Here is a 14,288-nt window from a genome sequence, read left to right as displayed (position 1 = left end):
TGACTGCACAACTCTAAGCTTGAACAGTTCTCTTCACCAGCTTTAATTGGATTCTAATGTATTCAGTTTGGTCCAATGAGCAAAGTGATGGTTATGGTTTTCTGACTGGAGAGAGAGAGAGAGAGAGAGAGAGAGAGAGAGAGAGAGAGAGAGAGAGAGAGAGAGAGAGAGAGAGCGAGAGGGAGAGAGAAGGAAGTGAGGATATTAGAAGTAAATAGGAAGCTTTGTCAGTTGTGGTCATCTTCCTCCACCTGCCAAGTGGAGTTTATCGTCTGAACAACCTGTCGACAGGATTTCTACAAGGGCCATTTGACCTGAGAAAGAAGAGCACTCTCTGTATCAATCTTCTTTCTCTCATTGTCTCTGTCAGCCATTTAATAAAAGGAGGCAGGTTATGTCTACTGCAACAAACGAACCACCTTTACTAATACGCTCTAAAAAATACATTATTCTGACCCAAGATCAGCATATCGATTATAATATGAGCATCTTCTCTTATTCTTAGTGCTTGCTTATGCCTTTCTATTTGCTTTGAGGTAAATGGTCTAGAGTTTGTACAATCTGGCAATTATTATTATTACTATTAACTGCAGAAATAATTCTTCTTATAACACATCTATATAAATTGTATTTGAGCTAACAGTTAAAGATTATAAGGGCTGTGGCTGCTTTGACTAATGGGTGTATAGCAGCACAGGTGGCTATAAATGAAAGCCGTCTACCATTAGTAGTTGCCTGTTGTCTCTCCTTTGCCATCTTTGTGATGTTGGTGCCTTGTGGAGCATTTTAAATGTAATTATAATAATATGGCTTACTAAGTAGTTTCACAGTTCTAAGATCATAAGTTGGAGAGGCCCAGCTATTTAACCCATGCTTGTAAGGGGTTGTCCCCCTTTGGAGATCATCCTGAGGGTCATTGACCCACCATTGATCATGCGAGTCGTCACAAGAGCCAAGGTGTTGACCCGCACTCAACCTTGTCTTGACCTCAGTAGGTTACATTGCAAGGTCTCCCACTGTTTTCATCCCCACACCTCGGTGATGGTAATTACCTACAACTTTTTTCACAACTTGCATCATGTGATGATTCACATGAAAGGCTCTTGGATAGGAGAGGGAATGTATCCAAAAAACTTTAAGAAGTCTAGATGCCTTCTTTTTCTCAAACTCAGGCAGAGTTTGAGGCAATAAGGCAATGCATGCTTCTTTTGGCTACTAGGATCATCTGCCTCTATCTTACCCTATCCCTAGCATCCTGTTCTGCCACACCAACTCTCTGCATGTCCTTGTCAGGGACCAAGCAGTAAGGCATAAAGGACACAGATGTTTAATTCAAAAAAGGGGTTTATTGTACTGTTGCCCTGAGAGGGCAAACGGACTGCAACTTAAGAAAACACCAGCAATAAGATAAACGCTGCAAAAGCACACAAAACACAACGGAAATAGGAAAAAAGAAAACAGAAATAGGAAAAACAAAAATAGGGAAAACGGATTTCCAAAAGCACAAGACAAGTGTTTCTGGGGAGACAATAACCCAACGGACCAGTTGCAGGAACCAAAATATGCTAAGAATTGCGCTGGGAGACATTTAAAAGAAGTGGAGGATCTATCGGTTTTGTGAGGAAAGAAAAGATGAGAGGTAAGTGTGTTAGCCTAACTATTAGCCTAAAAATCCGTCATCAGTATTATATGAATCATAATAAAACACGCCTACCATGTTTTGGGTTCCTGCAACTGGTCCGTCAGTTTATTGTCTCCCCAGAAACACTTTTTGTGTTTGTTCCTATTTCTGTTTTGTGTTCCCTTATTTCCATTGTGTTTTGTGTGCTTTTGCAGCAAGATAGCAATTGACAAAGCCTCAAACAAACATAAGACAAACTGACCTCCTGGAGGGAATTTAAATACTGGCTTAGCTAAACCAAATGACACTCAAGGGGGAAAACAAAATGGCTGCCATATAACCAACTAATCCAAAACGATTAAACAATCTTGAACCCCCCCAGGCGATGAATCATGTGGTTTCATCCAATTAGGCTTTTCAGCAGTACTTCAGCTCTCCTAGCCCTGTGCCACATCTTTTGCCAGCCAGGAAGGAGAAGCCAAACGCCAGGTAACTCAAACAAAGAAAGATGTTTTAATATAACATAAATCAGAACTTTGACCTCACATTGTTAATGTGCGTGCAAGCCATATAAACATTCGAAGGTGTAATGAAAAAATAAATAAATTTAATTAAGAAACAATATTGGACAATAAGTACAATATATTTAAAGTAGTGAATGCAAAGCAAACTAAAGTGAAGTAACTAATGGTGAGGTGTGGCGGTTACCCCGTGTGGCTTGCCATCACAGTCCTTCTTAATTATGTCTTGATGAACGCTTAATAATCCAGGTAAGGAAATCCCTGAATGCTGATTCTATTCCTCTGGACATAAGTGGTTGAAGGGATCCCAGTGGTTTCTTTAGTCCCAGGCTTAAGAAGTCAGTTGGATAAGTGATGAAACACTTCCCTCACTAAAGACATTATGTCCAGATGAAGAGAATCAACTTTGTGGGTCCTCCTTCACGCCATCCATCAATCTACCCTCTCAGACTTACTAAAATACATTTTAAATTCTGCAGTTATTTGTAACCCATGTTACAATACAGGGCTGCTAATCCCCCTATTATTTATAGTTATTGCTTATTATTGTCACATGGGGTCCTGTGAGGCTGTTTTGCATGTACAACAACCTTACCTTATGCACAGGAAGTAGTATCTATCTCTTTCTGGTAAGATCTTTCCAAGTGTCTCTATCCGATCCGTACCGGAATCAGGTAGACCCGATTTGTACAGTCACGATTTTGTACATGCGCAGTAAGGACCGGGGAGTCCTGATCCGTAACTTTTTTTTTTTGTCCACATTAGAGATACTTATTATTGTTAATATCTTAACAGATACTCTGACCCGTAACAATCGTAAAATGCTTCGAGCGGAAGTAGTAGCCTTTTGCACATGTGTGGTACCGATCGGGTTTCCTGTACGGATCGGGTAGTAGTAATGGGTCAAGTGTGTTGCAGCAAGACAAAGATATCCATTCAGTGCTACAAACCAGAAAATGTTGTGCATTGTTTTTACTTATCTTGTTGTTCCTTGTAGTGTAATAAGTGTTTAAAACGTTGTAATGCTAGAAGTGACATTTGTAATACTAGATGCGATGCTAGCTGCTACCCTTACATACTTAGTTATACATGATGGATAATATTTGATTTTATCCTTTTGGAGGAAAAGAAGTTGATCAGCTCATGTTCAGAACAGGAGATAGAATAAAAGTTAATTGTTCTGTACTGTTTGTGTAGATTGGTTTTTTGAACCACTAGAAAGGATTCTGGATTACCACCGAGCCCAGCCTAATGAGATTCTGGATGATTGTGAAATGGTGTGGCCAGCAATTGGATTATGGGAAGTCTCTGTAAACCTGAATCAAACCATTTTTTGGATTTTGGATAAACCTGTGCACTGTTAGTCCTACCTGGGTAGTAGACAGGTAGAGACTGCACACTGACAATTTCTTTTCAAATACTGCTGTTTGGGTCTCAACGAACAATAAATTACAATTCAGAGTGGGATTTTCTTATTTCAAGACAAGACGTCATGGTGAAAGGCAAATGTCCTGTGTATAGCCTCAGTATTTGCATGTGGGTGGGAATGTAGGTCCACAAGTTGGCAGTGGAAGAGTTAAATATCTATTTTGAGAGAAGCTGTTAGTGTAGCATATTCATGCTATTGATTCCGATATTAGTAGCATATCTGCAATATTATAGATAACAACCATGACTAAGAAAGACACTGACCCCACCGGTGCTAAGTGGCTGATGGAGATTGACAAGAAAAACTTCCTTTTAAAAAGAAGAAACATCTGGCAGAATCGGGCTCAGGGAGGGGCAGCCATCTGCCACGAAAATTTGGGGGTGATGGGAGGAAGACAAGACAAAAGACACAGTATGAGAAAAGAGTCAGAAATTATTAATAACTAGTGATTAAATACAAAGAATAAACAGAGAGAGTGAAAAGAGGTAAGGGAAGAAGAAATAGTGCATCATGGTAAGCGCCCAGCAGCCTGTCAAGTGCTGGGGTGATATGGCACTATGAAATCTTAAGATAAGATGGGAGCTGGTTATTTAAGGTCTTGTATATGAAGCGAATATTTTAAATTTGATTCTGGATAAAACAGAGAGTCACAGATGATGACTCGGTGCTAAGACAGAAACTGATTTCACTCTTTGCCCAAAAAGTGATTTTAAATTGTAGTACTGGATTAATTCTCTAGGCTCTGAATAAATAAAATTGAATTGAATTAAATTTAATGGACTGAACTTTGATTTTGCACCTTCAGATCTAACAATAATCTTTAGTTGATATATACTGTATTGCTAGGTTTTCACTTGTCTGTTTCCACATGCAGATGAAGTTGAGTGCCATCCTATGCTTAATCCACGGTGTTTAATATGATGTAGGTAGGCTGACCCTTTGCACAGCCGAATGGCTTCAGCTTTTCTGGGAAGGCTTTCCACATGGCTTATATGTTTATTGGAATTCTTAACTGAATTCTTAACAAGTGCACCAGGAGTGCATTGTTAGGTTAGACGCCAATGTTGGACGAGAAGTCCTGGCTCCCACAATCCCAGCTCTAATTCATCCCAAAGGTGTTCTTTCAAATTGAGGTCGGGACTCTGTCCAGGCTAGTCAAGTTTTTCCAAACCAAACTCTTTCATCCATGTATTTATGGACCTTGCTTTGTGTACTGCTGAATAGTAACTTTGAAACAGGAAAGGACCATCTAAATTGTTCCCACAAAGTTTGGAACACTACATTTTACAAAATGTCTTGGTATACATTAAAAGTTCCTTTAACTGGAACTAAGAGGTCAAGCCCAGCACCTAAAAGACAACCCCACACCATAACCTCCCCTCCACCAAACTTTACACTTGGCACAATGCAGTCAAAAAAATACCCTTCTCCTGGCAACTGCCAAACCGAGACGTGTCCATCACATTGCCAGACTGAGAAGCAGGATTTGTCACTCCAGAGAACACATCTCCTTTGCTCTAGAGTCCAGTGGCAGTATGTTTTTACACACTGCATCTGACGGTATGCATTGCGTGACTGTCTTCTGCTCGTCAAATACATTTCATTGCAATGTTGACCCTGTGCCAACTTGCATATGACAAATAAAACTGAAAACTGAAAACAAAAAATGCTTGGTGCACTTTCTCAGCCATGGAAACCATAATAAGACCATATGGGGGCGATCGTGGCTCAAGAGTTGGGAGTTCGCCTTGTAATCGGAAGGTTGCCGGTTCGAGCCCCGGCTCGGACAGTCTCGGTCGTTGTGTCCTTGGGCAAGACACTTCACCCGTTGCCTACTGGTGGTGGTCAGAGGGCCCGGTGGCGCCAGTGTCCGGCAGCCTCGCCTCTGTCAGTGCGCCCCAGGGTGGCTGTGGCTACAATGTAGCTTGCCATCACCAGTGTGTGAATGTGTGTGTGAATGGGTGGATGACTGGATATGTAAAGCGCTTTGGGATCCTTAGGGACTAGTAAAGCGCTATATAAATACAGGCCATTTTTTTATATGAAATTCGGAGGTCTGTAACGTTGACTCTGCAGAAAATTGGTGACCTCTCTTATTATACAGCTCAGCATCTGCTGACCCCGCTCTATTTGGGTCAGTGTCAACTATCACTTTGTGCCTGTAATGACTGCTGTTATTACAGTCACTTTCATTTTGTTTTGATATCACTAACAGTGGACTTTGGAATATTTAGTAGTGAGGAAAGTTAATTGGATTCTGGGCACAGGTAGCATCCTATCACCGTACCAAGATGAAATTCACTGCGCTCCTGAGAGTGGCCTGTTCTTTCAAAAGTATTTGTAGAAGCAGTCTGTTTGTCTAGGTATTGATTTTATATATGTATGGCCAGGAAGTGATTGGAACACAATGCAATGTGCAATCAATTATTTGGATGGGTAAGTGAACACTTTTGGCAATATATTGTATGTATTGTAAATCCATTGAATGGAAAAAAGTGTTTAGGATTAAATGTGGGATTTCTATAATCCAGAAATTTGACTGAGAGATACCTCACTAAAAAAGTATGCTAATTTTGAATTTTGTCCAGGATTCACAAGAGTTGCGACAGCAGCATGTTTTCTACCATAGTCCATTTTACCACTGTATTGCAGATACTCTTATTTTAATGAAACTGTAATAGTGAGCAAACCAATTGCTGTACTTTTGAAAGCAAAACCTTTCCAGTGCTTGAAACAAAATTTAATCTGCTCAACAGTACATTGCCTCTTTGGCTCTCTTTTGTTTCATAATGCAACCAAATGTTTCTAATGGCTGAAGGGCCTTGGCATCTGAACTCTGTTGCTGTAATATGTGTAGAATTTGGGCTGACTTTGTCTTGTTGAAATAAGCAAACCTTGTCACAATAAAGGCAATGAACCTTGTTCACTACGGCATCCTGCCGTACTTCCATTTTTGTATATGAGATAACTCATTTACCTAACCCAACAGTATAAGAGGAGGAAGCCAGGAAAGGCATACCCTTTAAAGTGTTTCCTCAGGACACCAGTTTAGAAAAACTGTTTTAAAAATACTGGTTTAATTTGCTAAGCATTCAGTCCACGATTTCCAACAATAATTTCAAATTTGAGTTAAGTCAAAACTAGTATTGCCAAAACACGATTATTTTAATAATATGATAACTTTATTTTTGAGCTATGTCTCTTTTATGGTGGAGCACTTCTCTGTGATCTTCCATTTTATATACATGGAAAGCGGTTGGGAGATGAGCAGCGAAACCCCCAGCACAAAAAAGATCTACCATCAACATCAAAGTGGCTTGCAGATGGAGAGAAACAGTAGGTGAGGCTAAAGCTGCTTAGTACAGTGCTACCTAACAACCTGAAGACAACAGTCATTAGTACTCATATACTGTACTGGCCATGATAAAATGTTTGTAATTTTACACGGAGAAATGGAGTTCTTAGAATGATGAGGACATTTTTAACCATCCTTATGGTTCTCTCTCTCTCTCTCTCTCTCTCTCTCTCTCTCTCTCTCTCTCTCTCTCTCTCTCTCTCTCTCTCTCTCTCTCTCTCTCTCTCTCTCTCTCTCTCTCTCTCTCTCTCTCTCTCTCTCTCTCTCTCTCTCTATATATATATATATATCACAAATAATTGTAGTGTTTAGGTGGTTTGCAAATCATTGCATTGTTTTACTATAGTACCACATTTTTGCAATCAGCTGTTGAATTATAGTTAGTTAGTAATTACCCTTAATAATTACAGTGCAGTCTTGGTGATGAATGCCTTCCTTTTAGTGAATATTTCCTTCCGTTCCTAGATTTTATTTGTAATAGTGACAACTGAAATGAAGGAGAAAAGAAAAGTATTTATTTGCTCTCAAATTACCCAGTGTGGCTGTGTTTTTTAATCAGAACACACTAAGATGATCTATCTTTTGTTATTTCTACAGGATGATTTTTTTTAGACAGATTTTTTGTCACATCTGAATTTATTAATCAGTATCAAATTTACTTTCTACAACCAGTGGGGGCCTCACTGGTATCCAGACATTAATATTGTAAAAAATATTACTTGTTTCTACCATATGCTTACTGAACTAATTATTTGCTTTAGCTGTAGCCCCAAGATGCATAGTTTAGCTGAAAAAAAAAAAAACATAACTTGACACTATAACAATAATTTAAAATGCACTGATTCAGTTCTGCACTATAATGTAGCTGGGTTGGCAGTTGCTTGAATGCTGTGGATGTTACTGCCTTGTGACTGAGAGGCCAGAAAAATGTGTTTGGTTAAAGTGAGGGAGCAAGGAAAAGGACAAGTGGAGAAACAGCATGTCGGATCAATGAAGCACACATGGGTAAGCACTGTGAAAGGAACAGACAGAAGTGACAGAGCGATATTTTACATGAGCAGCAGGGCTTCTTCAGTGATAATCACATGTAGGCCCACTGCTAATTAAAGACAGGTTAATGATGAATGGACAGCGGGGTCTGCCACTTGGACTTTCTTCTTTAAATGCGACACTAGGGGGGGCTGTCGCTCCTCCTTAGCGTATTGCCGTGTCGCTGGACAGACAAGCAGATAGACAGGCAGAGAGGCAGTAAGGCTCACGTAGGACTATCTCCGTCTCCGGAAATCCTCCCATCCTCTCCCTGACTGATTTGCAATTCAATAAGTCACAATGTCATCTCTTTAGCTTTTACACGTTTAGCTGACAAAGGGAACCAGGGATGCTGCCATATGAAATATCATCTCGGACTCAAAGAAGAGCCTAATGTTCTTTCTCTTCTCACTTGTTCATCCCTCTGTCTCACACACACACACACACACACACACACACACACACACACACACACACACACACACACACACACACACACACACACACACAGTGATCCTATCAATATAAAGTGAATGAGTTTTATCACAAGGTGCTTGATGGATCACATTCAGCAGTTGTGCAAGCTGCCAGTTAAAGTGGTTGGTGCGCGCGTGCGTGCGTATAGGTGGGTGCTCGTGCGAAGTTGTCTTCTATCGATTACGGAGAGAACAGGTGTAGCGTGTGTCTTTGTATGAATAATGCAGGGAGAGACTTTGTGCACGCAATTCGCTGAGACCAATACACACGAACAACGCGGAGAAATAGGCCTCTTCTTATAGGACATATTCATATTGTAAACTTTTTTTTCTTAATCTCGTTAACATCAGAAGCTCCATTATTCTTGGATATATCCTTAACCTGTTTCCTCCGCACTGATGTGTTATTGTAGATCACCTGCAGCTAATTTTCCCGTGTTTTCATTATTATTGTAAGAGCAGCAAAATCTATCCTCTTAAAGAGTTCCTGTTGTTGCAGTGTGGGTATTTGTTTCTTTACCACAATGACCCAGTATTAAGAAAGTAAGGAAAAAACATATTAATGCATCTTATAAAACAATTCGGAAAAAAAAAAGAAAAAATCTAAATAAAGTTCTATACACTCGATTGGTTACTTTACTGTCATTCAAATCTCCAAATCCCGCCCTTATCCCTCACCCTCCTCTGCCCCAGTCGCCGTTAGCCCCCCTTCTCCTCCTCTTCCTCCTCCTACCTCTGCCGGCTGGTGGAAGCTTCAGACCTCCTCTTCTGTCCTCTCCTCACTCCATCCCACGGACGAGTGTACACAGACTCTTAAGTTGAACCCAGACGCGCACACACAAGACAACACTTACAGCAAGAGGACGATAGTCGGAGGAAAGGTAGAGAGGGAAAAGAAAGGAGAGTGACGGAGCTGCTGCCGAGCGAGCAAAATTTGGATTTTAATTTATTAAGCGAGCCCTAAATGACAGAGTTGTCTTTGCTTTTTACTGTTTCAAAGTCCACTGTGAAGTGCACTTTTTTTTCGGGACTTCGTGTGACCCTCTGGTAATTTTTTAAAAACTTTGCAAGAAAGAAAACTGCGACAAAGGCAAAGAGAACAGCGCTTTAACCGTCAGCTTTAACCGTCCCGTATGGATAAATAAGGCAGAGAAGCGCACTGGTGGAAAAAAGCTCACTACGGGGAATTTCATTCATTCATCGGTTCTGGCTTGAAGGAGAGAGAGTTTTTTAGGGGGAGGCGGATTAAAAAAGAAGCCAGCTTGCACCGGAATTGCCCATTGGGGGGTTCCTCTTTATTACTGACTGAAGAAGGATTTATAGTTTACTCCAAATCTCATCTGCTCGGTGTCTTAGGTCAAGCACAGCGGGAGCGCAGTTTGGTGAAAATGAGATTGATGGCACCAATGCGATAGTAATCTTTCTGTGGGAACAAAAGGAGAAAGAAATATAGAAATTAAAACATTGCCCTTTGAATCCTTATTGCGAACAGTCGTGGGTTTTTTTTTATCGACTGGAGGGATGGAGACGATCGGGAGAAAGGGAGGCGCGCCGTTGGGGTGTCGCCTCTGGAAGACGCTGCTTCTTCTTCTGCTGTGGAAAGGTACGAAATGGAAGTGCGAACAAAAACTTGTTGCCAGCTTTACTTACTGTTATTTCATTGTTCTGGACTGGAAAACGGAATTTCCCGCTCGCTATTATTTATCTAGATATTTCATTTGTGGTGTCATCTTAGAAATGCGACATTATAGGCAAAACTGATAACTTTTGTAGTACTTACAACAAAGGCATACATTATAATTGTATTTATATGAACTCTTTTTGTTAAAATGTTTCCTAGGGCGAGTAGATACCCCGAAGACGGTTAGAAATTGAACTATAACAGTGAGGTGAAGAGAAACCAAACACAAAACTTAGTTACCCAGCTTGCTATCCTGCAAGGAAACAATGTTAATAATAACTTAAGTGTCTTAGAAGTGTCACACTGGACCAAGTTAAAGTAATTCACACCATTTTTGCTTTTTTACTGAGATGGTAACCAACGACAGGGGGTTATACCAACATCACGATACTTGCCTAGAAATTCCCAGAAAAGGCAATTTCTCGTCTCCTAAATAACAACCGAATAGCCAGTATTCACCTTGACGCCTCATGTATCCCCTCATGTGTGTAGAATAATAAGTAATTGAGTCCAAGCTCAAATGACAGATGCATTCTAACTGGTGCCACCTGAGACACGCGAACCCTGGCTAGTTGCTGACTTGCTCATGTGCCAGTTTGAGTTCTCTGAGAGGAAAGACCTGAGTGTTTCCTGGACAAAACTATACTTGCTTTTCTATAGTGGGGGGCGGGATCAGCACTGACTGTTTGCAAACATTTTCTGCTGCACACTTCAAACAAGCTCTAGAGGTTGTCCCTTGTTTGAAAAAAGAAAAAAAGATCTAAAGGATTTTTAATGACACGACGTCCCTCAAACGGAAAGAAAATCAACCCTTTTTCTTCTTTTAAAATGTACTCGAGCGTCGACGAACAGAGAAAACGACTAGTAATTGCCTTACTCGCCTATGTTAATTGAAGTTAAAAGAAGCTATAATAAGATTCTGTCTTTGTCGGGAATTGGACACATTAAGAAACAAGAGAGCGGTTAATATCTCCATTATCCAGTTAAGTGAATAACTGACTTATTTGCAGAACTTAAAAGCCCCTTTTTATAAATCTGACCTGACTCGTAAAAACCACGACACTCCAGTTTAACTGGTCTTATAAGATCAACTGAATCCACATCGGGGGGTTCTTATTCACAGCGCCCGAAGTGCGCAAAGGATTTTCACTCTCGTGCTCAAGAGCACTTGTAAAATAGAGCTGAGATATTATTAATTTAGCTCAGGTAACACCACCTGACTCAGAGGAGGGAAAAAAGCAAGAAGCACAATCGGAACGAGGCTTTAGAATATTTTGCATTTAAAGCGTGGGCGCGATTTTACGCCTCCGTTTTAAAGACAAATGACAAATCATCGGCATTAGTATCACGTTTCCTATGAGTGTCTTCTGTGTTTGTGCGCGCGGTCGTATCTGTGTGTTTTAATCAGCTCCGATCACTCACGGCTCACTTAGCAGTTAACAGTGACTGCGTTGTGCGCTCCCGAGCACGGTGGTCGTTGTGCTCGCGGCGCAAGGCGCACGGACTGGAGATGGCGAGAAGGGTCGACGCGCCGGAAAACAGCTGTGTCCCGCAAAACGGCTGAGTAACCAAACACTGAAATTATCTAAAATATTTCTCCCCTCTTCTCCTGTAACATTCTCACTTCTTCTCTTAGTGGAATGAAACGCAAAATAGTGTAGGGACATGGACGGTCTGTGACTTTTGTCTGTACACATTGCTCTTTGACAGCTTTTCTGGTTTGGATGGTCGTCAGTATTGCTCCCCCCTCTCTCCCTTTCTCTCTCACTCTCTCTGTACAGGTTAAGGTCCGCTGCAGCTCGGCTGTGGTTAAACAGTTTTCATTGGGCACATGGGGAAATCTGGCTCTAATCGTGTAATAATAACACACCTAAGGCTGTTTAAAAAGCAAAAGATTAACCTTGCCTTCACTCTATCTCTTTCTGCCAGTGCATTCTGCCGTTTCAGTACACAGTCAAAGTGGTTCCTTGGTGCAAGTGTTCCCTGTTCATTTGTTGCTACATTGGCTGTGTCAGCCTATGCTCGCATTTACAGTAGGTGTATGTCTGTGCCCTCCATTAGTCACATAGGCCCTCAGTCATCTGCATTTGTGTGTATGCCGCTGTCTGTCATACAGTAGCTGCGATCTGTAATACTTCACAATTTTCCACCTCCTCACTTCAGTCCCAGAATTAACAACTTTGAAAGACATTTTGTTCAGATGTGAGATAGTTTTCTGTTTTGTTCTAAGTATTACATGTCACATCACCTCCTAATTAGGGATATTTATTGTACCCCGATCTTCCAATATATCACCGTTTGTGTCACCCTTATGACTGGCATTTCTATTTTCATGTCACTCAGTTTCACTGTAATTACATCATTGTGGTATTTCATCATCCAGGTCATCTCTAGGATGACATTGTAGGCTTGTTCAAACACCAAGGATCTGACAAGTGCCAGTTCAGAGGCAAACAGTTTGTTCTGGAAGATTCAGAGGCTGAAAAGTCACTGGGGGTAATGTCTCAGGTCTGTAATCTTAGCAGGAGGTCATGGGTGGGTGGTTTAGAAGCCGTACACCCTCTCATGCAGTGAGATATGGCTGATATTTTCTTTTTTGGTACTTAGTTTGAAAGTTTTTAAAAAAATTTAGCTGCAAAAGCGACTGATGCAGTTTCACTGAATTAGTTTATGGTTTGTCGTAACCGTTTGTCGTAAAACTGAAACAGCTATGACAGATGAGCTGAGAAAAAAAATCCACTTCCAGTACCACTTTCCTATGAAATAACAGAAATTACTCTTCCTATGCACCGTTCATGAGTTTGGGATGTCAAATCAAAAACTCCTTTAAAAAAAATCCTTATAATTTGGTTTTGTCGTCTATTCCTTACTGACTGATATTTGTACTAAAATAAGTTTACTGCAGATGTAATGTATCATACAAATGCACAATTATTATTACACCGAGTTTGTAACAGCCCCACACCAATAAAAATAAAAAGAATTTAATAAATATAAATATTTTAGTTGGTCTTTTTGAAACTCTTCAATATCAGTATATGCATAGGCCCTGGGTTATACTCTTGATGCGTATTGAAGGAATATGCTTGTTTCCAATTGCCAGACTGGGGCCATTTAAAAAGTGTAAATCAGGAAATCTCATCAGTCTCGCTCCACAGTTTCACAGACATTAATGACAGCGAACTGCTCCTTTCCAGCACTAGTCGCTGGAATAGCTATGTGGCAGATTGTACTTTATTTGTCAAAGATGGGAGGGGGGGGGGGGGGGGGGGTGCACTGTTCAGTATATATATATGTGTGTGTACATGTGTGTGTTTTGCCCAGTGTGTTTCACCCCATGTGCTTGAGCGTGTTTCGCGCTACACCGTTAACCTGTAGCAGAGTGTCAGCACTACGCACCATTACTCATGGAATACGGAGCATCAATAATTACTGACATAAAATCACTGACACATACACACACCTACATGCACAAACACATTTGTTTTACTATCCCTATGGGAACTCTAATTCCCCAGCATTCCCTACTGCCTTAATTCTAACCCCAACCTAACCACAAGCTAAACTACACCTTAAACCATTGAAACAGAATGGACCAGTCTGTCACAGAAGACACCAACACTGAGGTCCCCATAGTGACTCAGAGTCTGCATGGTTTGGTGTGCAGTCAGTGTAAAGACCTCACTTGCATATAAAAAAACAGTCACGGGACTTCTCACCTTGGCCTTTCTATATGCCGCCTTCACTCCCTGGGTTCTTTGTGTCTCATTGTTGGTTTCATTCACCGACTGAATCATTCAGGCACGCACTCGCATCACTCTTTGCTGTGCACACAGAGCCACTGTCACGCATATACAGCACATTCAAACACACCCGCACACAGAGGCTGCTTATTCTGTGAAAAACAAGCAACAGAGAAGATTGTAAATCAGAGAAGGGGCATTTCAGAGATAGGAAATGTGAACTTCTAACATTTACTCATGAAAGCAAAAGGGGATATGTGGAAGGGAAAGAAAGCGTGAGATGTGAGTGCTACTTCTAAACGCCACATTGTTAGAAAATCATGCCACTTCAGTTTGAGCCTTTTTCACTTTGCCTCTCTGTCATACACATATGCACATGCTCATATAGCCTTTTTGTCGTGGTGAAAGTGAGAGGGTAGAGCACACAGAGAGA

At 40.9% G+C, this 14,288-nt stretch overlaps 1 protein-coding gene across 1 annotated transcript in view; it reads left to right on the top strand.

Moving 5' to 3' along the window:
* The first annotated feature begins 9,126 nt into the window (after positions 1 to 9,126).
* Positions 9,127 to 14,288, top strand: part of LOC309719019 (transmembrane protein 132C) — a 305,935-nt gene continuing 300,773 nt past the window's right edge. The window contains exon 1 of the mRNA XM_082554778.1: positions 9,127 to 10,034. Within this exon, the coding sequence (XP_082410904.1) occupies positions 9,953 to 10,034 (82 nt within the window). The 5' untranslated portion in view covers positions 9,127 to 9,952. The remainder of the gene's footprint in view (positions 10,035 to 14,288) is intronic.

The sequence above is a fragment of the Aulonocara stuartgranti genome, assembly GCF_965226115.1.
Source record: "Aulonocara stuartgranti genome assembly, chromosome: 12".
Taxonomy (NCBI): domain Eukaryota; kingdom Metazoa; phylum Chordata; class Actinopteri; order Cichliformes; family Cichlidae; genus Aulonocara; species Aulonocara stuartgranti.
Note: the sequence above shows the minus strand (reverse complement) of the source record. Positions and strands in the feature narration are given on the sequence as shown.